Genomic DNA, 26,869 nt, shown 5'->3' on the forward strand with positions numbered 1-26,869 from the left:
TCTTTACACCTCGTGACTAACTTAGTCACAGTCACCAAGTCCTGCGCCAATACCTCTTCAATGTCTTTTCATTTGTATCCTTCTCTATCTCACTCACTTTGAATATTCTAACAGCCCTCAGTTTCCTCACCATTAGTCTCATTTCCCTTTAACATCTTTCTATAATATGGACTGATTTTTTTCTTAAAAAAAAAAAAGCAAACGTTTGGGTGTCTGGGTGGCTCAGTCGGTTAAGTGTCTGCCTTCGGCTCAGGTCATAATCCCGGGGTCCTGGGATTGAAACCTGCATAGGGATCCCTGCTCATCGGGGAGCCTGCTTCTCCCTCCCATCCCCCACCCCAGCTTGTGCTCTCTCTCTCACTCTCTCAAATCAATAAAATCTTAAAAAAAAAGCAAACGTTCTTTAAATCCTTTTAAGGTTTCCTTTCTGCCCATAGTGATATTCAGATTCGTTAACGTACTCTCTTCAAAGGGAAGGGATTGTTGTGGATCCCTGAAAAGATTTCCAGAGATACTCAGGGATCCGAGGAATGCAGCCAGAGAAACACTGCAGAAAGTTCCATTCTGTAAAAATGTCTTTTAATTTTAAATTATTGCAAAGTTACTCTTAATACCAGTAATCAAGACAATGTATTAAACAACTTCTTAAAAAACGAATGCACATTCTGCCTTTGCCTCCCATTTGCCTTTCCCCTCCCAACGACTAAAAATACATTCACAAAGTGCGGCAGCAAAATTAAAAACCTTTGTACTGCAAACGGTACCATCAAGGAAGTGAAAAGACAACCCACAAAGTGGGAGAAAATATCTGTAAATCATGTATCTGATAAGGGACTTGTATCCAGAATATAATAAAGTATTTTTACAACTCAACAATAAAAAGAACCAAATCCGAAAAATGGGCAAAGGATCTGAGTAGACATTTCCCCAAAGAAGACCTACATATGGTCAATAAGCACAGAAAAAGATGCTCAACATCTTTAGGATGCAGAAAAATGCAAATCAAAAGCACAATGAGATAGATACCATTTCACACCTGCTAGGATGGCTATCATCAAAAAGATAATAATTGTTAGCTGCGTTGTGGAGAACTGGAACCCTCATACATTGCTGGAGAGACTGTAAAATGGTGCGGCCACTGTGAAAAAAACAGTTTGGCAGTTCCTCAGAATGTTAAACACAGAGTTACCATATGAACCAGCAATTCCACTCCTAAGTATACACCCAAGAGAAATGAAAACATAATTCCACACAAAAACTTGCACATGAATGCTCAGAGCAGCATGATTCATAACAGCCAAAGTGAAAGCCACTGGTGAATAGATAAATAAAATGTGGTACATGCATATAATGGAATACTATTCAGTAATTAAAAGGAAAGAACTCGAGCCTCAAAACACTACGCCAAGTGAAAGAAGCCAGATGAAAAACACCCTATGTTACATGATTCCATGTGTATGAAATGTTCAGAATGGGCAAATCCATAAGGACAGAATGATGACTGCGTAGGGCTGAGGGGTGGGGGTGGGAGGAGACTGCTAATAAGTATGGAGTTTCTTTTAGGTGGAATGAAAATGCTCTAAAATTGGATCATGCTCATGGTTGTACAACTGTGTGAATATATTAAATAACACTGAATCATATACTTTAATGAATTTATTCATTTTTACTGAAGTATAGTTGGCACACAATGAATCATATATTTTAAATGGATGAATTATACAGTATGTGAATTATATCTCAATAAAGCTGTTTTTTAAAAAAGAATATAGCCACAGACCGCCCCTCCCCCTCTGCCCCACAAACAGCACAAAGCCCAGTTTAAGAAACACCCTTACCATGATAGCCCAGACACAAGGCCCCTGCCTACCCCTCCAACCTCACTTCGTACTAGTCTTCCACATGTGCCCTATGCCTGCCATATTCTCCAAATAAATCGTGCTTTTCATACCTTTGTGCCTTTAACCGTGCCGTTTCCCCAGTCAGGAATAACCTGCCCCCCGCCTTCTAGCTAGCAAACTTTAGGACTCAGTCTAAAAGTCAACTTCCTCTGGACAGCCTTCCCTGAATGCTTCTCCCTTTCCACAGAGGTGGTTGCTCCCCTCTCTACTCCCACAGCATCTCGTTCAAGGAATGGGAGACGCTCTGCACTCCGTAGCAATTAGAGGTCTGTCAACTCTCCCCAGTTCAACTGCCCTTGACCATGTCATATCTGTCTCTGTATGTCTGATGCCTGGCAGGGGAACACACAACAGATGTTCAGTAACTGTTGAATAAATGAATGTATAAATGCTAATGTGAAGGGTTTTTTAAGTTGCTTAATCCCCCTCCACCATGCCAAGTGGTAGAAGGAGGATGGGAATGACTGGAAAAAGGTTTATGGAAGAAAAACAGAAGACAAAGAAATCAGAGACTGTTACCTGTGTGTATCCTCACGTGATTTTTATAATTGGTTGCACTGGCAAATGCCCTCCCACATCCTGGTTCTGTGCAGTAATACGGTCTTTCTCCTGTATGTGTCCTAATATGCACTTTTCTGATATTTGATGTTGTAAAAGACCGACCGCAGCCTTCAAAGGGACATTTAAAAGGCCTTTCTCCTGAAAATACAAAAAGGAATAAATTAAATGGTGCAAAAATACTTAGAAAATGGAAAAAAATTTTTTAAAGATTTATTTATTTGAGAGAGAGAGAGAGAGCATGAGCAGGGGGAGGGGTTGAGAGAGAGGGAGAAGCAGGCTCCCCGCTGAGCAGGGAGCCCGATGCGAGACTAGATCCCAGGACCCTGGGATCATGACCTGAGCTGAAGGCAGATGCTTAACCGACTGAGCCACCCAGGCACCCCGAAAACTGAAATGTCTTATCCTTCAATTCTGTCTAGGATCATGCTCAAGACTCTAGCCTTCCCGTATGGGGCTTCCCTTTCAGGGTTTTGGCTTTCTGTGGTTTTTTGCCCTGTAAATAGCATCTTCTACTCCAAATTTAAATTTCTATAGGAAATCTGAATATTGTTCAAAACTTATCACTGACTGCATGACTTTCCAAGATGGAGTTATCCAGATGGGCATATTAAAAAATGAGCTAAGAAGGACGCCTGGGTGGCTCAGTTGTTAAGCCTCTGCCTTTGGCTCAGGTCGTGATCCCAGAGTCCTGGGATCGAGCCCCGCTTTGGGCTTCCTGCTCAGCCGGGAAGCTTGCTTCTCCCTTTCCCACTCCCCCTGCTTGTGTTCCCTCTCCCGCTGTGTCTCTCTCTGTCAAATAAATAAATAAAATCTTAAAAAAAAAAAAAATGAGCTAAGAAAAGCAGAGAAAAAAATATCATAAAGAAATACAAAAGAAAAATGAGTCAAGAATAAGAATTATAGGGATGCCTGGGTGGCTCAGCTGGTTAAGCATCTGCCTTCGGCTCGGGTCATGATCCCAGGGTCCTGGGATGGAGTCCCACATGGGCTCCTTGCTCAGTGGGGAGCCTGCTTCTCCCTCTGCCTGCCACTCCCCCTGCTTATGCATGCATACTTGTTCTCTGTCTCGCTCTCTTTCTCTGACAAATAAATAAAATCTTTAAAAAATTTTTTTAGGGCGCCTGGGTGGCTCAGTCGTTAAGCGTCTGCCTTCGGCTCAGGTCGTGATCCCGGGGTCCTGGGATCGAGTCCCACGTCAGGCTCCCTGCTCAGCGGGAAGCCTGCTTCTCCCTCTCCCACTCCCCCTGCTTGTGTTCCTGCTCTCGCTGTCTCTCTCTCTGTCAAATAAATAAATAAAATCTTTAAAAAAAAAAAAGTTTTTTTAAAAGAATAAGAATTATATTTGAACAATAAAAAATAAAAATTAAATTAAAAATTGATAAATGGCTGGGGCGCCTGGGTGGCTCAGTTGTTAAGTGTCTGCCTTCAGCTCGGGTCATGGTCCCAGGGCCCTGGGATCGAGCCCCACTTCGGGCTCCCTGCTCGGTGGGAAGTCTGCTTCTCCCTCTCCCTCTGCCCCTCCCCCTCTCTTGTGTGCTTTCTCTCTCAAATAAATAAATCTTTAAAACAAAACAAAAATTGATAAATGGGAAAAAAATTAATTATATCTGAACAACCCTAGAATCCCCCAAAAGCTTATCTCCTAACTTTATTTATTCTATAATACCTTGAAAAAAATTTTTTAAAAATCTGGTGTCTAGTATATAATACACATCACATATACTTGCTGAATATATTACTATGCTCATAATCTAAACTTATGAAAAAGTTTATTCTGCCAATTATATTCCTTTTCTTCATACTTGCTTTATACAACCTCAGAACCCAAAGGGCCTTTAAACTGTTAGGCAGGAAGTAGTCTTTGGTTTTGATTCCCGTGTGCCCTTCCTTAGAATGAGTTCAAATTAGACAAACAACTTTTGTGGTTAAAAAAAAAAATCTCTATATGTGTAGATAAATAAATAGATATTTACCTATACATATAAAAGTTTGTTATTTTTCTTTTGGCCAAGTGAAATTACGATTTACCTGCTTAAAAACCATTCCAAAAGATTTCTGCCCTCAAGTATGAAATCATTTAAAAAAGAGCAGGAACCTCTGATCCTTTCTTTAGAGAAAGGTGTTTTGTTTTTTTCAATATGTTAACCTAAGGAAAATAGTTTGTCTCGGGTAAGTCCCTTCTCTCTGGATCTAGATGACCTTAACATTTTCCCAGCTCTGACATGTTGTGATAAGGAATCCAGCGTTCCAACAATTCCCATGGTGCTAATATATTACTCCTCTGACTCTGTAGCACCTTATTTTGTTTTTTCACTAAAACAACTTGTGTTTGTAATAGACATCCCTGAAGCCCCCTTACTCAATCCAACATTTTACCAATGAAAATACTCACCATTTAAAAACTGATGCATGAATATGTGGTTTGCTAAATGAGTACTAACAAAGGAATCACAATTCCAATGTTTTGACCAAATATTAATGGAACTAGATTATGTTTTTATGTAACTTTTATATAACAGGTTGGTATTATATAGCAAATCCTAATAGAATTTGCAGGAATTTGGAAACACTTTCATCTGATAACAATGGATAAAAATAAGTACATGAATAAAATAGAAGCAGAGATCTGCAGCTTTGTTCCTGAACACTGTAAAGCAAAGCCTATCTGGGATCATATTTGAATTAAAAGCTAAACTTTAATGACTAGACAAGTCCTCGATGGAAATTTGCTAAACTATTTCAGAATACTTAGAAGTATCTGGGGACAAAGTTATCACACTATGTTTAAAACATCTGTGGTAAAATTTCAAACTAAATTATTAAGCTATAAATAAGCTTAGTCAATAGCTATAACAGCATCTCTTATCAACAGTTTCTGAAATTCTTCCAGCTCTCATCCAAAGCAAATAATTACTTTTATAATTGGTATTCCAATTCTACAAATAATTAAGTACAAGAAAGGGAGGGGAGGGGAGATAAAAACAAAGTACCCTTTAGGAAAAGGAGAGGAGGAAATTTAAAGGGGGCAAGAGATGATCACAAGGAAGTGACAAGTCTTCCTTTCTGTGGGGCTGTTAGGGTTCACTTTCTTTAGCAGCAGCTAAACACAGGAGAAGCAGTGCTGAACTGAGAAGGAACTGGGTGCCTTAGGTTCTGGTCTCAGCTGGGCTACTAAATAGATGTGCAATCCTAGGTAAATAAGGCTGTTGCTCAAATAATACCTGTAAACTGAGAGGGTTGGTGATCTACGACCACTGTTCATCTTTTTTGGGACATGGACCCCTTTGAGAATCTAACAAAATTATGGGCCTTTATCCTGGAAAGAAGTAAATGGCAAGGTGCGTGGAATTTCAGGAGTTTAAGAGAAACCCTTGAAGCTAACTCTGAAACTTCCAGAGACTCCTTCCCTAAGTCCCTTCCCTACAAATTAAGAATTCCTGGCCTCAGGGCGCCTGGGTGGCTCAATCAGTTAAGCTTCTGACTTCGGTTCGGGTCATGATCTTGGGGTCCTGGGATCAAGCCCCACGTCAGGCTCTGTGCTTAGTCTGCTTGTCCCTCGCCCTCTCCCTCTGCCCCTCCCCCCCCAGCTCATGGGCACACATGCTCTCTCTCTCAAATAAATGAACAAAATTAAAAAAAAAAATTCCTGGCCTTAAATCAATCAATCAATCAATCAATCAGATCCTGGCCTACATATGGTATTTGTTCATTCCAGTACCTGTATGAGTTCTGATATGTTTCTGTAGATCTCCTGAAGTTTTGAAAGACTTAGTACAATTATCTTCTGAACACCGATATGGCTTTTCTCCTGTATGAGTTCTGACATGACTTTTCAATCCATAACCTTTAAGAAAAATTTAAAAGGAATTTAATTATATGAGACCCCTCTAAGCATACCCATTGAGATTAAACAATTGAAAAATATAGTAAACAGCAAGGATATAATATTAGGCAAACACAACAGAGCAGCTATTAACAATGGACAAGAGTATGACAGCTAAGGGCTGTCATGCTGGAAATTCCATAGTTTCATCTCTGTCTAGAAGAGGTTGTATGTGTTTCTTTTTTTAAAGTGCCCCAATCTTATTAGATGTTCACAACTCATACCCCAAAAGCTTCAGGTGGAATCGAGACATTAAATGAGGAACAGGGAACAGTGCTGGCCCTGCTGGATGAGTCCCCATGCAGGACCCAAGCCCTGCTAAGTCCCAGTTGCCCATGGTTCCCTCAGGTCTGTCCTAACGTTAAATTCTGTGTCCGCTTCTAATGCTCAGCTTTTCCTTTTCTGCTAAAAGAAAGCAGAGTGTGGAGTGAAACACCAAACACAGTAGGCAGAAATAGGCCTGAGGAGAAAAATGGAAACAGAGAGAGAGAGAGAGAGAGAATAGAGCAAGCAGCACAAGAGAAAGGTAAGGGAGAGATTGAAACACTGGTCATCATGCATCCACTAATTCAGACAAAGGCAAGGGGTCAGTTCCTGCCCCTGGCCAGTCTCTGCTTGCCCCCTAAGTGGAACAATGAAACAAAAAAAAATTCATGTTTTTACCTGTTGCAAATGCTTTCCCACAGCCTAGATGCTCACACTGATAAGGCCGGTCTCCCGTGTGTGATCTCTCATGGACCTGTCATTAAAATGCAGGCATGATTCTATTTCCTTTAGGCATCTCTCAGGTAGATGGTCTCAACAAAGACCTATTTTTCTTTTTTCCCCTCTGTTGAATTACAGTTGACTTTTGAACAACACAGGGGTTAGGGGTGCTGACCCCCGCCTCTCGTGCAGTCAAAAACCAGCGTATAACTTCTTGACCCCCCAAAAACGTAAACTACTAATAGCCTACTGTTGAGCAGTAGCCTTACCAATAGCATAAAGCTGATTATCACATTATTTCATATGTTATATGCTTTACATACGGTATTCTTACAATATAGTAAGCCACAGAAAAAATGTTATTAAGAAGAGAAAATACAACTACAGTACTATAACGTATTTATTGAAAAAATTCACATAGAAGCAGACCATGCAGCTCAAACCTGTGCTGTTCAAGGGTGAACTGTATTTTGTTGTTTGTATGGTTTTTTTGAAAAACAAAAGACAACTTTCCTCAAAAACTATGGCCCAACAATTCTCAATATAGACCTAAATGCTGTATGGTAAGAAGTACTCATTTTATTTATTTATATTATTTTTTTTTTAAAGATTTTATGTATTTATTTGACAGAGAGAGAGTGCACACAAGCAGGGGGAGAGGGAGAGGGAGAAGCAGGCTTCCTGAGGAGCAGGGAGCCCGATGCGGGGCTCGATCCCAGGACCCTGGGATCATGACCTGAGCCGAAGGCAGACGCTTAATGACTGAGCCATGCAGGCGCCCCAAGAAGTACTCATTTTAAACACAGAACAGGAGTACTGGAGGTGTGTGTTTCTCTACAGTGGTCAAAGGTGTCCGTACGGAACATAGACACGGTGAGAGCTAGGAGCAGAGCATAGGGAGAGGCTACACAACGTAAGGTTAAGAGTTTGGAGGCTGGTCAAATAAATAAAATCTTTAAAAAAATTAAAAAAAAAAAAAAAAAGAGTGTGGAGGCTGCTGCGAGAGCGGCCCTGCCCCAAGGCAAGGCTTTAACGTGGACTAGCGGGATGGCCATGGCATGTGCCTTCTCTGAGCCTCAGATCCTCTCTGTAAAGCCGAGATGTAACCGCATCTACCGTAGAGGGCTGCCGTGGCAAACGCATAATCACGACAGTGGCCAACATTTACTGAATCTCTACCAGGCCATTCTTTTCGGTACTTTCCATATACGGTATCTGCTTGTTTATTTCTCACAACCACTCTGTGAGGGGGGTGCTTGTACAACAAGGAAAATGAGGCCCTAAGATGCCAAGTAACATGTCAAGGTCACACACCGATGGGTAATGGGGACTGCTATTCTAAATAGGCTACATGCCTGCCTCCTGACCCACCATAAGTTATTCACTAAGTGTTAGCTACTGAGTCATGGTATGTTGTATGTAGCTGCCATAGAAATATTTGGTCCATATACTTGGAAGACAGGGCACATTAACAGAAACTTCTGCTAGATTTCAGCAAATCACTCTTAACAGAATGATTACACACACATTTCTCCTAAACTTACATAAATTTCCCATCCGACAAAAATATATTCAAATAGAGTATCTATCATGTGCCAGGTAGTATGCCAGACATTAGGGAGACAGAGATGAAGAACAGTCCAAGCTCTCGAAGAGTTGACAGTTTCTAAAATCTGCACAGGGTTTTGCATGGCCTGTGTGTAAGTGTGAGTGTGTGTCTTTATCTTGGTAAGTGAGAAAATAATGGCATTTGAATGCTATAAATATATTGTGTTGGCATTTAATGCCCTAGGTATTGTCATCATTAGATACAGCATTTCCTTTAAATATACCTTAAGATGATGAGCTGTCGTATATAATTTTCCACATCCATCATATTCACATCGAAATGCCTTCTCTCCACTCTGCTGGGATTTAGCAGTTACTCTTGTCGCATGTCCTTGTAAGACAATCTAGATGAAACAAAAAAGTAGGATTTAAATTATTTATACAGAAATAAAGTAGATGAAATTACTGTTTTCAGAATAAAAAAGATAAAACTGTAATGTGGGTTTCCAGACTCAGATGATCATTTTACAAAGATTCTATCGTGTTGAGCCAGTTAGGTTATTTCTGTTCCATAGCTGAAGTCAGCAGCTGTGGAAGAAGTCAAAAGATGAGATCCACGAGGGGGCATAGCTAGAGCTCACAGATCTATTCCCATTCTAGAAAAATCAACCCAGGTAGCATCACCATTGTATGCAGGTATTCCATGACATGCTCAAGGGATATATATATATATATATATATATATATATAGGACACCTGTCCTAAAACAATGTAAAGAGCATTTTCAATTTCAAAAGCATTTCAAAGCAACGAAAAAGAGGGGTTTATGTCCCTGTGGTCACCTGTGGGAGATAGTACAATGCATATGATCCTAGTCTGTACTTATATTCAGTAGATCATTTTTCTGGGACTCAACACCACAAGACTTCAAACAATTGTCCTGATTTTAGAAGCTTTTAAAGATGACCACCTATTTTAGAAATTAAGATACCATAAAAATGGAAGGAAGAACGACTTTCTACTCTATGGGCCCTGTGGTGACAGAGCTGTAGGTTAGGGTGACTTGTTTTGAAGTGAAATTTGAAGGCTGGAAATGAGGAGTGAGGCGAGCAGTCCAGACAGAAGGAAGAGTATGACCAAAAGTATGGAAGTGTGACTGGAAGAACTGGAAACTTAGTACGAGAGGATTATTATCTATATGACAGAGTAACATGAAAAAGAAAGGGAAGCTGAAGACCACATTCAGGAAGAGCTTTAGAAGCCATTCTGAATAGTTAACCCAGACCATGAAAGCAAAGACAGGCCTTAACATTCTTAAGTTTATTTATTTGAGTAAACCCTACACCCAACGTGGGGCTTGAACTCACAACTCCGACATCAAGAGTCACATGCTCAAAAAAAAAAAAAAAAAAGTCACATGCTCCTCCAGATGCCCCAACATTTTTAAAGTAAGGGATTGACCAAGATCAGCTCTGTGTTTTAGAAAGACAACTCTGGTAATGGTATGAAACAGTGAAAGACAAAAGAGGCAAGGAACCTAAAGTCTGCGTAATCATGAATATGCAGGAAAGAAGTGGTGAAAACTAGCCTAGGACAATGACCACGGAATAGAAAGCAATAGATGATTCTGCAGATATTTTAAGGGTGAAGGTGGACAGAGTCCAAGTTTCAAAAGCTAAATGAATAGGCTAAAGCTGTAATAGGTATTTCAGGGCTGTATCGGTTATTTCAGTATAGGACATACGCAGTCTTTGTCAAAAGAAAAACCTGATGTATTATCATAAGGAAAATGTTAGAGAAGCTAATACCAGTGAAACACTAATCATCTTCTAAAACCATCTACAGAAAATGACTTCATTACTATTTTGCTTAATGTATGTTCTGGGAATTAAGAGAGAACCTGAGCCCTGCCATAAATTCACTGTGTGACCTTGTGCAAGTCAGTAGGGCTTGTTTGTCTGTATAAAGAACATACTGTACTAAATCAGTGATTTTTTTTTTCTTTTTTAAACTTTTTTCAAGGAGTTAAATTCCTTTGCCAGATGAAATCTTACATAGCATTCTATTGTGCAAAACAGATAAAAGCATTCCTGCCTCTGCTGGCCCAGGCAGGTGTGGGTGGCTCAGAGCTCTGCTAGTCCCTGAGGGACCGCAAAGAAACCCTAGGATCTCCCCCGACTGAAAAATCAGAGTTTGAAAACCACCGTACAAGAAGATAATGCTAAGTCCCCTCTAGCTTTAACATTCTAGGGTTCTGAGGAGGTGCAAATCCCACTGGTAAATAAAGCGCTGAGCCTAAGACTGAATTCCAAAGTGACTTCAATAATAAAGAGGTTCACTATCAGTTACTGAGGAGGTGCATTTACGCGATGCATCATGGTGGGTGCTCTGCCTGTGCTGTCTTGCTGGTCCTCCATGACTATCCAGTGAATTAAATATTTCCTATGATTTACAAATAAGAAAAATGAGGCTCAAGGTAGTTAAGTAATGTCACTTGCCCAAGGTCAAAGGCTGGGAAGTAGGACTTGAAGCAGATTAGCTCTAGAGCTCACACTAGTCACCCACCAGGCTTCAGGGTGCGGCAGAGCGGTAACTACCCGGCAGAGCTTCTGTAGCTGCCGAGTGAGAGCTGACAGGGTTGAGGAAAACCGGTGATTTTACTGCCTAGTTCAGTACTTGAAATTCCATTTACTGTAAAGGTCTGATGCACACAGCATATAGAACTTTTGTTATCTGATGTGCGTAAACCTGCATATTAGGATGTAATTTATACTCTTGGGAAAGGATAAAATGCAAGCTACCTGAAGAATTTTTAGAAGTATGTTCTCTTTCAAGAAAGGAATTAATCAAAGAAGTGTGGCAACAGAGGGACCTTGAGGGAACATGGGACACATCAGAATTGCCCGGGAGATTTAAAAAACAAAGGGGCGCCTGGCTGACTCAGTTGGTAGGGCATGTGACTCTTGATCTCAGGGTCGTGAGTTCGAACCCCACACTGGGCGTGGAGCCTACTTAAACAAACAAACAAACAAACAAAAATCCTCCAGAGATATTCTTTTTTTTTTTTTTTAAAGATTTTATTTATTTTTTTGACAGAGAGAGACATAGCGAGAGCAGGAACACAAGCAGGGGGAGTGGGAGAGGGAGAAGCAGGTTTCCCGCCGAGCAGGGAGCCCGATGTGGGACTCGATCCCAGGACCCTGGGATCATGACCTGAGCCGAAGGCAGACGCTTAACGACTGAGCCACCCAGGCGCCCCTCCAGAGATATTCTAACAATGATTATCATTGGGTAGCGAGCGGTCCTTCACTTTTTATTTTTACCTCTCTATACCATTTGGATTTTTTTTAAGGGTACAATTAGATAAGTTCTTTTTTAATCTAATTTTTTTTGCTTGAGTATAGTTGACACACAATGTTGTATTAGTTTTGGGTCTACAGCATAGTGGTTCAGCGTCTCTGTGTGATATGCCACCCTCACCACAGTGTGGCTAGCGCCTGTCACCATGCAACACTATTACAAGACCACTGACGAGATTCCTGGGCTGTGCCTTTTATCCCCTCAATGTATTCATTCCCTAACTGGAAGCCTGTATCTCCCCCTCCCCTTCGGCCATTTTGCGCATCCCCCCACACCCCTTCTCCTCTGGTAACCATTGTTTTGTTCTCTGCATTTATAGGTCTGATTCTGCTTTTTGTTTGTTAATTTATTTGTTTTATTTTTTAGATTCCACATATAAATGAAACCATATGGTATTTGTCTTTCTCTGACTTGTTTCACTTGGCATACCCTCTAGGTCCATCCAAGTTGTCACCAATGGCAAGATCTCATTTTTTTTTTATGGCTGCAAAATATTCCATTTTATATATACCATAAATTTCTTTATCTATTCCACAATCAATGGACACTTGGGCTGCTTCCATATCTTCACTATTGTATGTAATGCTGTAATAAAGATAGGAGTGCATATATCTTTTTGAATTAGTATTTTCAGGTCCTCTACCCATTTTAATCCAATTATTTGTTTTTCTGGTGTTGTGGTTTTTTTTAATGTATATATTTTGGATATTAACCCCTTATTAGATATATCATTTGCAAATATCTTCTCCCATTCAGTAGGTTGCTTTTTTGTTTTATTGATGGTTTCCTTTGCTGTGCAAAAGCTTTTTATGTTAACGTAGTCCCAATAGTTAATTTTTGTTTCTGTTTCCCTTGCCTTGCCTTAGGAGACATGTCTACAAAATGTTGCTATAGCCAATGTCAGAGAAATTACTGCCTTTGTTCTCCTCTAGGGGTTTTATGGTTTCAGGTCTCACATTTAGGTCTTTAATCCATTTTGAGTTTATTTTTGCGTATGGTGTAAGAAAGTGGTCCAGCCACAGCAGTCAGAGAAGCAAAGAAATAAAAGACATCTATATTAGGAAGAAAGAAGTTAAACGTTACTATTTGCAGATGACATGATACTATACATAGAAAACCCTAAAGATTCCACCAAAAAACTATTAGAATAAATGAATTCAGTAAAGTAGGAAGATAGAAAATTAATACACAGAAATTGATTGTATTTCTATACACTAATAATGAAATAGCAGAAAGAGAAATTAAGAAAACAGGTACTTGGGGCGCCTGGGTGGCTCAGTTGTTAAGCGTCTGCCTTCAGCTCAGGTCATGATCCCAGGGTCCTGGGATCGAGCCCCGCATCGGGGTCCCTGCTCAGCGGGGGGCCTACTTCTCCCTCTCCCTCTCCCACTCCCCCTGCTTGTGTTCCCTCTCTCGCTCTGTCTCTCTCTGTCAAATAAATAAATAAATAAAATCTTTAAAAAAAAAAAAGAAAGAAAGAAAACAGGTACATTACCATTGTACCAGGAAGAATAAAATACCTAGGAATAAACTTAACCAAGGAGGTGAAGACCTGTACTCTGAAAACTATAAAACATTGATGAAAGAATTTGACGATTAGACAACACATGGATTTTCTAAAAGTAAACATGATTATCTTAAAAAAAAAAAGTATGCAGTAGCTATCTATATAGTAAGATAATTAGTCATTTTGGGTTTTTTCAATGTATTTCTTTGAAATGATTTAAAAGAAAAAAACCCTACTAAAAATATTTTTTGAAAAAATCCTGGGTTCCATCTCAGACCTACTGATCAAATCTCGGAAAACTGATCTTAGTCATAGGTTTTTGTTTTTGTTTTTTTAAAAATTTTATTTATTTGAGAGAGAGAGAGACAGAGATAGCAAGAGACAGCAGGAACTGGGAGGAGAAGGAGGGAAGCAGGCTCCCTACCCAGCAGGGAACCAGACATGGGGCTCGATCCCAGGACTCCAGGATCATGACCTGAGCTGAAGGCAGGTGCTTAACCAACTGAGCCACCCAGGCGCCCCTGTTTTTTTTTTTTTATATTTATTTAGTTTAGAGAGAGAGAGAAAGTGTGAGTAGGAGGAGTGGCAAAGAAGGAGACGAGAGGCAGACTCCCTGCTGACCCTCAGATCTTGACCTGAGCCAAAACCAAGGGTTGGAGGCTTAACGGACTGAGCCACCCAGGCGCCCCAGTCATGGGTTATTTTTTAAAAGTTCTGTAGCTCAGGGGCACCTGGGTGGCTCAGTTGGTTAAGCGTCTGCCTTTGGCTCAGGTCATGGTCCCAGGGTCCTAGGATTGAGCCCCGCATCGGGCTCCCTGCTCTGCGGGAAGCCTGCTTCTCCCTCTCCCACTCCCCCTGCTTGTGTTCCCTCTCTGGCTGTGTCTCTGTCAAATAAATAAATAAAATCTTTTAAAAAATTAATAAATAAAAAAATAAAATAAAAAAAGCTCCGTAGCTCAATCTCATGTTTGCCCCTGATTAATAATCACTGATCAAATACCTACCTTTTAGAGATGAAGAGGCTTAGAAAAGCAAGGTTCGTTTGCCCAAGATCACATAGCTAGATAAAGGTACAGAAAATATGCATGAAATATGATCCACATTCAAACTGCCTATATATACAGGCAGGTTTGGGGGTAATCACCTAACCCATGTTCTGGGAGAATCTGCCACGCCAGCCACAGAGCCTGATAACCAGAACAGATGGTGTGTATAGGCTGGCCAGTAACCTATACCTCATGGGGCTCAACTTAAAAATCAAGCTAAGTCCACAAAATTCCCTTCCCTGGAATTTGACCTAAGAAATAAAGGAAAATCTTGAGTTGGTTGTGGGTGGTAAACCTGAGCAAGCATGGCTGTGATGAGCTATATGCAAATTCAATGAAGACAAAGAGGACACCTGTCTACAGAGAAGAGAGCAGAGATGCCATGGAAGAGGGGAGGAGGAAGAAAAAGGAGTGAGATTGGGGCACCTGGGTGGTTCAGTTGGTTAAGCGACTGCCTTCGGCTCAGGTCATGATCCTGGAGTCCCGGGATCGAGTCCCGCATCGGGCTCCCTGCTCAATAGGGAGTCTGCTTCTCCCTCTGACCCTCCCCCCTCTCATGCTCTCTATCTCATTCTCTCTCTCAAATAAATAAATAAAATCTTAAAAAAAAACACAAAAAACTCAAAAAAAAAAAAAAAGGAATGAGATCAACCTCCAATCCTGACTTCTTTGCAATTCTGGTTCCTGTGAAGCCTGGCTGTCCAGCAGTTCCTGTTCTTGGCTTCTTATAAGCTCTGCTATATCCTTACAATATCTCGTTTTCCCTAAGCTGATTTGACTGGCTTTCTGTACTTTCTATTAGAGTACTGATTAAAAGTACCAAGCCTGGGGCGCCTGGGTGGCTCAGTTGGTTAAGCGACTGCCTTCGGCTCAGGTCATGATCCTGGAGTCCCTGGATCGAGTCCCGCATCGGGCTCCCTGCTCGGCAGGCAGTCTGCTTCTCCCTCTGACCCTAACCCCTCTCATGTGCTCTCTCTCATTCTCTCTCAAATAAATAAATAAAATCTTTAAAAAAATAAAAAATAAAAATAAATAAATAAAAGTACCAAGCCAAAGAACTTTGATCTCCAATGTAAATACAATTAGTTTCAAATGAAGTTAAAATAAACCAATGGCTACCATGAAAAAAAGCGAGAACATGTAAAGCAGGAACAACGTTGTATAATACTTACACAGTTGCAAATTATGTTCTCATGTGTTCCTTAAAATATTCATCAAATGAAAATCTCATTTGGTTTTCATAACCTCATGAGATGGGTAAGGCAAAATTACTGTTATTCTCATTTAGCAGATGAGAAAGCCCAGATCCAGAGAAGTCACATAATTTGCTCATTCACACAGCTACTACATGGCAGAGTAGAAACTACGTGGATTTTTGATTATACATGTGTGCTACTTTAATACCACGCTGTTTTCTACTTAACTAAGGGTGGTACAGCATGAGGGCAACGACAGCAGTCAGAGCCTCCCCCAAATACCCACCCCATCAGCCTTACGGTTCTCACAAATGAACACTCAGACGTCCTTAAATAGAGTACTTTAGATCCGGGTTTTCAAATTTGGCACTACTGACATTCTGAACAGGATAATTCTTTGTTGTGGGGGCTGTCATATGCTTGCAGGACATCTACCCACTACATGCCAGTAATATTCCCCCAATTGTGACAACCAAAACTGTCTCCAGACATTGCTAAATGTCTCCTGGTGGGGGCGGCAAAACTGTCCCCCCATGAGGACAGCTGCTTTATAGATACTCTAGGTCTGTCTTCTCTTATGAAACCTGGTTTCATGTAAGAGATCAACTCAGCAGCACAATTAGTATGTTTATGTTACAGATGAAAGAAAGAGTTCTAAACTGTAAGCCTCAAATGAAAAAAAAATCTAGAGCTTTGAGACAAGACTATTTACAAAAAATCTACTGCATTAGCTACAGATCTCTTTATTTAAAGTTCAGCCAGGCACAGAGTTCTAACTTCTTAAGCATTCTGGCAGAAACAGGAGTACCAAGAGAAGGTGCTGCTTACTTGCAGTGGTTCTTTTGGGATATTTTGACCTTTTAATACTATGTACTGGGCTCACAACCTCAAGTATGGTACTAAATTGTACGAAAGGATGGAGGATTCATGAACTTCCGGTCCAACACTAATGAAGAGAAACAGAAGTCACAAGTGCAAGCCACGTATATAATTAAAAATGTTCTGGGGCACCTGCATGGCTAAGTCAGTTAAGCATCCAACTCTCGATCTCAGCTCAGGTCTTGATCTCAGGGTTGTGAGTTCAAGCCCCGTGTTGGGCTCCACATTGGGCCTGGAGCCTACTTTATTTTTTTTTTTTTTTTTTTTATTTTTTTTTAAGATTTTTTTTTTTATTTATTTGCGAGAGAGAGAATGAGAGACAGAGAGCATGAGAGGGAGGAGGGTCAGAGGGAGAAGCAGACTCCCTGCTGAGCAGGGAGCCTGATGCGGGACTCGATCCTGGGACTCCAGGATCATGACCTGAGCCGAAGGCAGTCGCTTAACCAACTGAGCCACCCAGGTGCCCTGGAGCCTACTTTAAAAAAAATATGTTCTACTAATGATGTACTATATGTTGGCTAACTGAACATTATATATATATATATATGTTCTAGTAGCCACATTTAAAAAGTAAAAAGAAACAGGTAAAACTAATTTTAGTAATTCTTTTATTTAACCCAATATGTCTAAAATATTATCATTTCAACATGTAATGAATATGAGAAATTACTGAGATATTTTACATTCTTTTTCTCATAATAAGTCTTCAGAATCCTATATGTATTTTACACTCACAGCACATCCTGATTCTGAGTGGCCACACTTCAAGGGCTCAGCAGCCACATGTGGCTACCATATTGGATAGCGTAGATCTAGCCTGTAAAGGAGAGGTACAAAAGGCAAAGGAGAGAAAGCTACAGTTACAAAAAAAATCCTATTCAACTTCCTTCTGTTTCTCTGTCTATTGGCACCAACACCAAATGGTTATATGTTTGTAGTAATAGGGCTTTTTATGACATTTTCCTTTAGCAGTACTGAATTCCTAGTTATATTTCTGGATTCAGAAATAATTATTGATGGTAATAGACAGACCTTTGTTTTAAAGATTTTATTTATGTTTTTGAGAGCGAAGCAAGAGAGAGAGAGAAAGAGTGAGTGAGAGAGAGCACGAGCAGGGTGAGGGGCAGAGGGAGAAGCAGGCTTCCCGCTGAGCAGGGAGCCCGATGCGGGGCTCCATCCCAGGACCTTGGGATCATGACCTGAGCAGAAGGCAGACGCTTAACCGACTGATCCACCCAGGTGCCCCAGTAATAGATAGACTTTTATGATAACAGTATAACATTATACAGCCCAGTGATAAATTTACTCATTTTTTGTAAGACCCATTCTATATTAGTTTATTGCAAGTGTAGCTACAACCGTCTCTTTTTAAAAATATTCCATTATTTAAAAACTTAATTGTTAGTCACTAATAAGAGATAGACTCCAAGGCACTGACCTACATCTCTTGAATATATTTATACCACATTTGCATTTTAGTAGAGCTTGACTCGGTGGATTTGACATACTGCAGTACAAAAAATATTTCTCATTTTATGACTTCAAAGACTTGAAAATTTCACCAAGAATCACACAGCATCAAAGCTGATGGGCTTGGTGAATTGCAAACTGTGTTTATACTACTGCCCCTTCATGATACCACTTAAGAGAGGAAACAGAAATGCTGACTCTTCAGCAATGTTTAGAAGTATCACATTTCTACCAGTGATTTCAGTGATTCCTGTTATTTTATCATTTACTATTATAAATGTAAAATCTTCTCGATAACTTCTAATAGTATCACTCCATGTTATTAAGTGGTGATGATAATGCTCAAGTTAAAATTGTGGCCCTGAAGGAATAATTTTAGAACAGGAGTTAAGTATGATAAAACTCTCAAAGAATGCAAACAACTGACATGAGGGAACAATCAGCAAACTATTAGAGGTAACTGCTGAGAAAATAAGGAGCAGCATTAAAGCAAGAATATGCTATAATGATTATATAACTCCCAAACACCCATTCTCCACACAAACACGTAATTCAAAACAGAATCTTGAATTATGCAAGTTTGGGATTTCTGACTGTATATCTCCCAGAAAGCATCTGTGATTATTTTGCATTTACTCTACAACTTTTAGAGGCACCGCTGCTTTGGGCTGTTGTTTGGGTAATGGATGCCCAATGACTGGACCCAGGGTGAGTATCTATTCAGATACTCATGTGCAGGCCGGGAAGCAGTCTGGTATAAAAAGCACAAACAGCTTTGCCCAGTAGGAACCATGATGATTAGCAAGGCTGGCCCTTCTCTACGGAGGTTGAAAAGGAAAGTATGTAGGGAATCAGGTGGAAGCAGAAGAAACAGAGACATAAAGAGCAAAGTAGGGAGGGTGAGTTAGTCAAAGTAACGGTGGGGCCCCCGAGGAAGGATCCACAAACTGCACTCGGTGGAGGCAGTCAGAAGATCCTCTGGTCTCCACAACTGCCTCAGATTCCAGAACACAGACTTCATTCGGATTTCTGGGATACTTCTATTTCTTTAGTGCCACTTTGCATCCATAGTGAATCCTGAGCCCGGAGGTAGTTCGAGAAAGCTACTGCCTAATACGTACACTCTTTCTCTGAAAAGATTTTCCTACAGAGGTAGTGAGTTGGCTATTCTTGCTTTCATTCACAGAAGGGCCTTGAAATGCTAAGATAAAGAGATAAAAAAGTAGCTTTACATACCTGCATTTTTTTCTCTTGCTCATTTTCTCCAATCATTCCAGTACCTGTTACACTTTCACTTCCATCAATGGACACCTAGAGGAATAAAATAAAGCTTAAAAAAGTTTTCCCTTTTGACATTTCTTTAGGCGATAAGTATATAGGGATTCATTATCATTCATTTTTGTGTTTGTTTGAAATTTTCTGCTATAAAAACTGGCAAAAAGAAACCTTTTAAATTATATGAAAGAGGGGCGCCTGGGTGGCTCAGATGTTTAAGCAACTGTCTTTGGCTCAGGTCATGATCCCAAGGTCCTGGGATCAAGCCCCACGTCGGGCTCTTGGCTCAGCGGGGAGCCTGCTTCTCCCTCTCCTTCTGCCTCTCCCCCTGCTCATGCTCGCTCTATCTCTAATGAATAAATAAAATCTTTTAAATAAATAAATAAATAAATAAATTTTATGAAAGATATATGTTCTGTGCAAGGAGAAAACCCAGCCCTTTTGATGTAAAACTTAACTGAGACTTTCCTTCACTTTTTCCAATCTCTGATTTCTACTTCTTAATTCATTAGCTGTTCCATCTATACTTTATTATTTCTTTTACAGCACTCATCCTTGAATATATCTTTCTGTGACTTATCTGTCACCATTTTCTTTTCTATAAGCTCTTATTCCATTCCTGTTATCTGTATTCAACTATTTCTTCCTACACTTCACTTCTTTCGAGATAAATACTGATCTTCTCCTTAAGGCTGTCTGATTTTGACTTTGAATTGCTAGTTTCTTATTCGATAAAGTACACTTTTTTGTTGTTTTATTTTCATGAAAAGTAAAGAAGCTGTGTCTGGGACGTTCTTGACATGGTAAAATGCTGTACCTTTGCTGCATACTGTTCCAAAGCACTGATGGTGTCGGGGTCAATCGTGGCATCCCCAGTGTGCAGACCTGCCACCGTCCCATCAGCCTGAATTGCCAAGATGGTGTCAGACTGCGGGACCTGCACCGCATGGTGGATGTAGGCGGTGGTGCCGTCTTCCAGCTGCACCGCCTGCAATGCGCTCTGGTCATAACTGTCTGGGGGAGGGGAAGACAAGGGTATGAAATTAAAGGCAGTCTGACAGAGTTACAGGCTGAAAGGAAGAAGGGAAGGAACTTCGGCTGAGTGGGTCCATGGGCCTTGCAGGTGTGATTTCCTTCAATCCTCACAACGATTCTGTGAGGTAGCTATATTTACCACCCTCACTCTACAGAAGGGAAACTGAGGTTTGGGGGAAGTAAAGTCACTTTCCTTAGGAACCAGAAAATTGAGAAAACTAACAATTAACAGTCAAAATCAGTATGTGGAGGAACCAGGATCTAAACTCATGTCAGGGTGACTCCAAAGTCCATGGGCTTTTTTTCCTTCTAAATAAGCATACCAAGATATAGACAGCATTGTGAAATAATAAATCTAGCCAATCACAATGAACCTGTGATTAAGTCCCACTGCTAAAGAAGAATATTCAGACTTTACTTTTTCTCAACTTTAATTAAACAAATTTACTTACAAATTTAAGTATTCTAAATTTTAAAAAATTTCCCTTTGGTTTCACAACTAAAGTCTTTCTAAAACATGTTATGTCATTCCATAAAATATTCTATAAGGTAATAATAGCAAACATTTATTGAGCCTTTCCTATGTGACAAATATTGTGCTTTACATATGTTTGCACATTCTGTCCTCACAACTACCCTATGATGTGGATACTTATTGTAATACTCATTTTACGTAGGATGAAACTGAAGCACAGGGAGGTTAAATAATTTGAACAAGGTCACATAGCTAAAAGACAGCAGGCCCGGATTTGAATCCAGATAGTCTGGCTGCAGAGCTATGCTCATTACTCCTATGCATTCCACCTCAAGTCCCTGGGCCTCCCTACACGAAGTTAATAAGCATTAACATTTTTGCCACATTTGCTTCAAATAAATTTTAAATTTTTATTTCGTTTTAAAGACCAACACGATAGGCAAAGGATCTTGCTTAAAAATGATATTCAGGGGGCGCCTGGGTGGCTCAGTCAGTTGAGCGTCTGCCTTCAGCTCGGGTCATGATCCCAGGGTCCTGGGATCGAGCCCCATGTCAGGCTCCCTGCTCAGCTCAGAGCCTGCTTCTCCCTCTCCCCACTGCTTGTACTCTCTCTCGCCATCTCTCTCACTCAAATAGATAAATAAAATCTTTAAAAAAATTATATTTAAGAGGAAAAAAATCAACAATTTAACTTTCAAATGTTTAATTTCCATATTTGAATAGTAGCCTCTATTTGAAGTCTTCCAGGGACCAGCTGTTTGCTATTCCGACCTGTTACTGGACAGCTCAAATGATTAGAATGTTTTCTCTTAGACTGTGCCCAAATCTGCCCTCTTGTATTTCAGAGAACAAGTACAAATCTTCTTTTACGTGACAGCGTTTCAGCAAACATAGGCAGGTCTTATTTTTCCCGCACCCCCACTTCTCCCTTATTCCTATTTCCAAAGTTAGTTTACCTTTGGAGGTATGGTGAATAAACGCTGTAGTTCCATCTTCTAGCTGCACTGCTTGGCCATCCTCTAAACGCAAACTGTCCCCTGCTCAAGAACAATGCTTACATTTAGATCCCATGTTTTCAAACAATCTGATAACTTAGCAATAAGAGTCAATAAACCATTAAACACACTATAAAAACCTACACGTGTTTTATGAGTCCTTGAACATTAAAGTATTTTCAGTAAAGCTGCTTTAAGCAAGTGCTTAGCAAAAACATAGTAGAATACTTGTTTTAGGAATATATACTAGGGAATAAGGAGAGTTGAAAGAAGGGGGGAAAAAAGGAAGAAAATGAGAGACATGTAGGAGTTAGCTCAAGTGATAGAAATATTCACATAGGATATCTCTAGAGTGTAGTCCAGTAACTTCTTTTCCATTATCTTTGAGACGAAGTCTCAGTGAAGTCCCAGTGGTCTTTAGATCCTCTCTTTGACACCTACTGATCTCCCCTTTCAAAAGGAGGACTAGAAACCCCAAACAAGTTGACACAGTAAGAGGTAAGCTGGAGGCAGCAAATACTGAAGTCTGAGAATCGGGAGGGTAAGTAAGTGTCAAATACTTACTACTTTTAGGTATGGGTACATGTTGAACATAGGCAGCAGAACCATCCTCCAACTGAATGACCTGGCCATCTATGAGTTTTCCATCTGGAACAAAAGATTTAAGCCAATAAATTAGCACAAGCAAACATTTTAAACTTTATACAATTTCAAAATGGTATCAACTATAAAAACATACACTACTTAAGATCATGTTCATCTTGATTCTTCCCTCAATGTTCTGAGGCAATTCAAAAACACATCCAGTGATCCTACAGAAAGCAGAAAATCCTCCCTCAGCCATTCTTCCTCCCCTCTAATTTTCAATTAAATAAGTTTAAGAGGAAGAGTGGCTCATCACAGCAAGCTATGTGCGCTAAATCTATTTACCTTTCAGAGCCACTTAGGTACAGTGACCCTGACTACAGGGAAGCTGAAACTGGGAAGACTGACAGATACGTCAGTGTATATGAGGCCAGATGTCATTGTCATTTCTAGGTGCTAGAAGTCCACTGACTATGTATACATGTGCTCAGTAGGTTCCCATAAAAACAAGAACTGAGCTGTTTCTCTGAGCAAAGTAAACACTGATTTACAGATAATGTTATATAAGCAAAACCAAACGTCTATACTTCCATGCATGTTTTGTAAAAACATTAAATAATAACTTGAACTAAAAAAGCAAGAAGGGTCTTACTAGAAAGAGGTTGGCGACACTCCCCCCACTTCCCCACAATTTTGACACCCCAGAGTATATTCCAAATATCTCAAAGGGTGTCCCTAAATTATCAAAACAAATTTAAATTAACCTGAAACTATTGAAAATTACCATATGCAATACAGCATCTTTAGAATGGGCTGGGAAGGGCTGGAGTTGCTAGGTGCTCCAACTCTGAGGTTATGAATTGCCGGTATTAACCCAGGGGCTGTGTAAGTGGCACGTACCTTTAGAATTGTGTTGTATATAAGCGGTAGAACCATCTGCAAGTGTTACTGCTTGCAAGCTTACACCTTCCATATTTTCTAAATTGTCACCATCTATTATAAAAAAAGTTATTTTCTTTAGATAACTATCACACACACATGCTGTCTAAATTAAGTTTTTTAAATGAAAATTAGGCATAAGGCAGACTGCTTAACTTAAGACTCAAATGGGAGTTCTTCTAGCATTTACAAAAAATATCTCCCTGTCCTCCTGCACCCAGTGTGCACAGCAAGGGAACCCACATGATCCCCTCAAATAAAGCCGCTCACCTGCCACTGTTACTGCCTCTGTCAGGCACAGGGTAACATGTTGAGCCTCCATTCCTCCTCCAGGAAACTCTGCCATTCCCTGAGAATCTCGATTTATTTGGGCTAACAACATTTTCTACCTTGAAGAAAAATATAGGCACTTGAGAACAAGGAACAATGCAAATAAAATAAAAGCTACAAAGAATATTCATGAACCACAGAAATTTGCTACAAAAATAAACAGTGTTTGAAATAAGCTGAAATTTCACTCAATATGCGGGGTAAGAGTATTAACCCAAAGTCCAAAGCACGTTTCCATAATTCATCAGTAAACTACTGAGCACACTGACAACTCTTGCCTATCAGTTTTGTCCCATGTCCTAAAGCTTCCACTTCATTAGAGTCCTTTGGGTTTAACACGGTGGATTCCCACTTACTTCCACAATCCTGTTGCCTCGATCTGCAGAGGGCCGTCTTGAGTCTCACTTCTCACTCTGCCAGCCCTGCCCTGATTCAAGCCCCTGCCACCTCTTGCCCACATGACTGCCATATAGCATCCTAACGGGTCTCCCTGCTGCCCCTGTGACCGCACCACAGTCTCCTCTCAACACAACAGGCACTGTGCCCTTGAGAAGGGAAAAGTTAGATCATGTCCCTCTTCTGCTCAAAACCTTCTGATAACTTATCAGAGTAAAGCCAAAAGTCTTTACCCTGGCCTCTGAGGCCAATGATCTTGCCCCTCACTTCCTACAGCTCTCTATCTCATTCATTTTGTTTCAGCCACATTGGTGTCCCTCCTTTGCTCAAACACACTGGGTGATGTAGCCTCAGGACCTTTACAGTTGATGTTCCTTCTGCCTGAAACATGCTTTGCAGTCTCTTCACTGTTATTCCCTCATTTTCTTCAAGTCTTAATGTTCTTACCCCAATGAGAGCTTCTTTGTTCACTTCATTTCAAACTGCACCTCCCACCTCCCAACCATGATATACCCTATCCCTTTTCCCTCCTTTATTATATTTCTCCATAGCACTTATGATTTGACATATTATGTGTATTTACTTAGTTTGTTTCTGTTTGTTTGTTTGTTTTAGAGGGAGAAGGGGAGGGGCGGCGAGGGGCAGAGGGAGGAGAGAACCTTAAGCAGGCTCCACACCCAGTGCAGAGGCCAATACGGGGCTCAATCTCATGACCCTGAGATCATGACCTGAGCCAAAATCAAGAGTCGATGCTTAACTGACTAAGACACCCAGGCGCCCCTATTTAGTTTGTTTCTTATCTATTTTTCCCTCCACTAGAATGCACTGGGATTTTTATCTGCTTGCTCACTGCTGACTCACATGTCTAAAAGGTACCAGACACATAACAGACAACAGGTGCTAAATAAATGTATGAATGGCTCTTTTGCCAGTCACCACCACAACCGCCTTCCTCTCTTTTCCTACTTCCAGGTCCCATTATCTCTGGGGGCCTTGAGTTGCTTCACACAGAAGTTGGGATAACTCAGCTGCCTTGAGCCAAGGAATTGGACCAGAGGATCTCTTGAGGACTTTCCAGGTCTAAAGATCTGATTTTAGTGTCGATATTTAAAACAACAATGTGCAGATAGTAATAATTTGCAGTTGTATTTATGACTACTTGAAGATTTTTATTTTAGAAACACTAAACTGTACCCTTTGGATTAAAGCCAGGAACTGTAGTTTAAGCTCACAGAAAAGTATCACCACGGTGATAAAAGTCAATCAAGGGCTGACTTTTCAGGGAGTCCTGAAAGATTCACATCCACAACTGTTCATAGAGCAGACTGAAACTTCAACACTTCCTTGCTACCTCTAAGGGTTAAGAGAGAAGCCTCAAAGTAACACTAGTATTCTGCTGTTAAGACGCCTGATGAGAATAGGATTGGGAGAGGTTAATTTTCAGAACAAGTTCTATCACTCTGTAACGGAAACAAATTAAGATAAGGAAATGGAAGGGAAACACCTATAAAGATGTAGTAAGCATTGTAATTTCTGCAGTATTCTAGGAGATGAATTTTTTAAAAGGCAGATTACAAGGTAATTTGGGTCATGATGTTAAGAAATGTCTTAAGGTTTGTCATTTTCTTTTTTTTTTTTTTTAAGATTTTATTTATTGGGGCGCCTGGGTGGCTCAATCGTTAAGCGTCTGCCTTCAGCTCAGGTCATGGTGGCAGGGTCCTGGGATCGAGCCCCGCATCAGGCTCCCTGCTCCGCGGGAAGCCTGTTCTCCCTCTCCCACTCCCCCTGCTTGTGTTCCCTCTCTCACTGTGTTTCTCTCTGCCAAAAAAATAAATAAAATCTTAAAAATAAATAAATAGGGGCGCCTGGGTGGCTCAGTCGTTAGGCATCTGGCTTTGGCTCAGGTCATGATCCCGGGGTCCTGGGATAGAGCCCCGCATCGGGCTCCCTGCTCAGCGGGAAGCCTGCTTCTCCCTCTCCCACTCCCCCTGCTTGTGTTCCCTCTCTCGCTGTGTCTCTCTCTGTCAAATAAATAAATAAAATCTTATTAAAAAAAGATTTTATTTATTTATTTGAGAGAGAGAGACAACAAGCAGGCGGAGGGGGAGAGGGAGAGGGAGAAACAGACTCATTGCTGAGCAAGGAGCCCTATGCGGGGCTCGATCCCAGAACCCTGGAAACATGACCTGAGTCGAAGGCAGATGCTTAACCGCCTGAGCCACCCAGGCGCCCCTAAGGTTTGTCATTTTTTTTTTTAAATTAATTTATTTATTTGAGAGAGAGAGAGCACAAGCAGGGGGAGAGGCAAAGGGAGAGAGAAAGGAAGAAGCAGACTCTCCGCCGAGCAGGGAGCATGATGCGGGGCCTGATCCCCAGACCCCTGGGATCATGACCCGAGCCGAAGGCAGACGCTCAACCGCTGAGCCATCCAGGTGCCCCAAGTTTTGTTATTTTCATTTAATTACTTAAAATCTCCAAATAAATACAATATATAGCATCAACAGGTAACTGACATATCTGCAATAAATAAAAGTTCTCCCTTGCCTGAAAGCTGGTCAACTGTTAAATTTCTTTAGGAAGGCTTCAGCACCTATAGTTTCGATCCTAATGGCCGGGGGGAAGCTACATTAACTGAACGATGAAGAGACAACTGTTTCTTGGACATAAACTGCTGGCAAATACATGAAGCAGTGATGGGAGAAAGGGCTTAGAGGAGTTCAAATGGCACTACAATTACCAAAGATAGTGAGTGATGGCAGGTATACTGCACATTTTCTTTTTTT

At 40.7% G+C, this 26,869-nt stretch overlaps 1 protein-coding gene across 4 annotated transcripts in view; it reads right to left on the reverse strand.

Annotated features, from left to right (window-relative positions):
• ZNF143 (zinc finger protein 143) overlaps nucleotides 1-26,869 on the reverse strand; it is a 65,822-nt gene that overhangs the window by 18,509 nt on the left and 20,444 nt on the right. The window contains exons 2-11 of one of the 4 annotated variants that reach the window (XM_032427166.1): nucleotides 23,631-23,749; nucleotides 23,322-23,414; nucleotides 22,401-22,484; nucleotides 21,798-21,881; nucleotides 20,149-20,345; nucleotides 19,293-19,367; nucleotides 8,883-9,002; nucleotides 7,009-7,084; nucleotides 6,181-6,306; nucleotides 2,421-2,600 (exon numbers count right to left, since the gene is read on the reverse strand). In XM_032427166.1, the coding sequence (XP_032283057.1) occupies nucleotides 2,421-2,600; nucleotides 6,181-6,306; nucleotides 7,009-7,084; nucleotides 8,883-9,002; nucleotides 19,293-19,367; nucleotides 20,149-20,345; nucleotides 21,798-21,881; nucleotides 22,401-22,484; nucleotides 23,322-23,414; nucleotides 23,631-23,742 (1,147 nt within the window). In that variant the 5' untranslated portion in view covers nucleotides 23,743-23,749. The remainder of the gene's footprint in view (nucleotides 1-2,420; nucleotides 2,601-6,180; nucleotides 6,307-7,008; nucleotides 7,085-8,882; nucleotides 9,003-19,292; nucleotides 19,368-20,148; nucleotides 20,346-21,797; nucleotides 21,882-22,400; nucleotides 22,485-23,321; nucleotides 23,415-23,630; nucleotides 23,750-26,869) is intronic. The other 3 variants (XM_032427164.1, XM_032427167.1, XM_032427165.1) reach the window with 3 other exon arrangements.

This window comes from Phoca vitulina, unplaced genomic scaffold, assembly GCF_004348235.1.
Source record: "Phoca vitulina isolate PV1807 unplaced genomic scaffold, GSC_HSeal_1.0 scaffold36, whole genome shotgun sequence".
Classification (NCBI taxonomy): domain Eukaryota; kingdom Metazoa; phylum Chordata; class Mammalia; order Carnivora; family Phocidae; genus Phoca; species Phoca vitulina.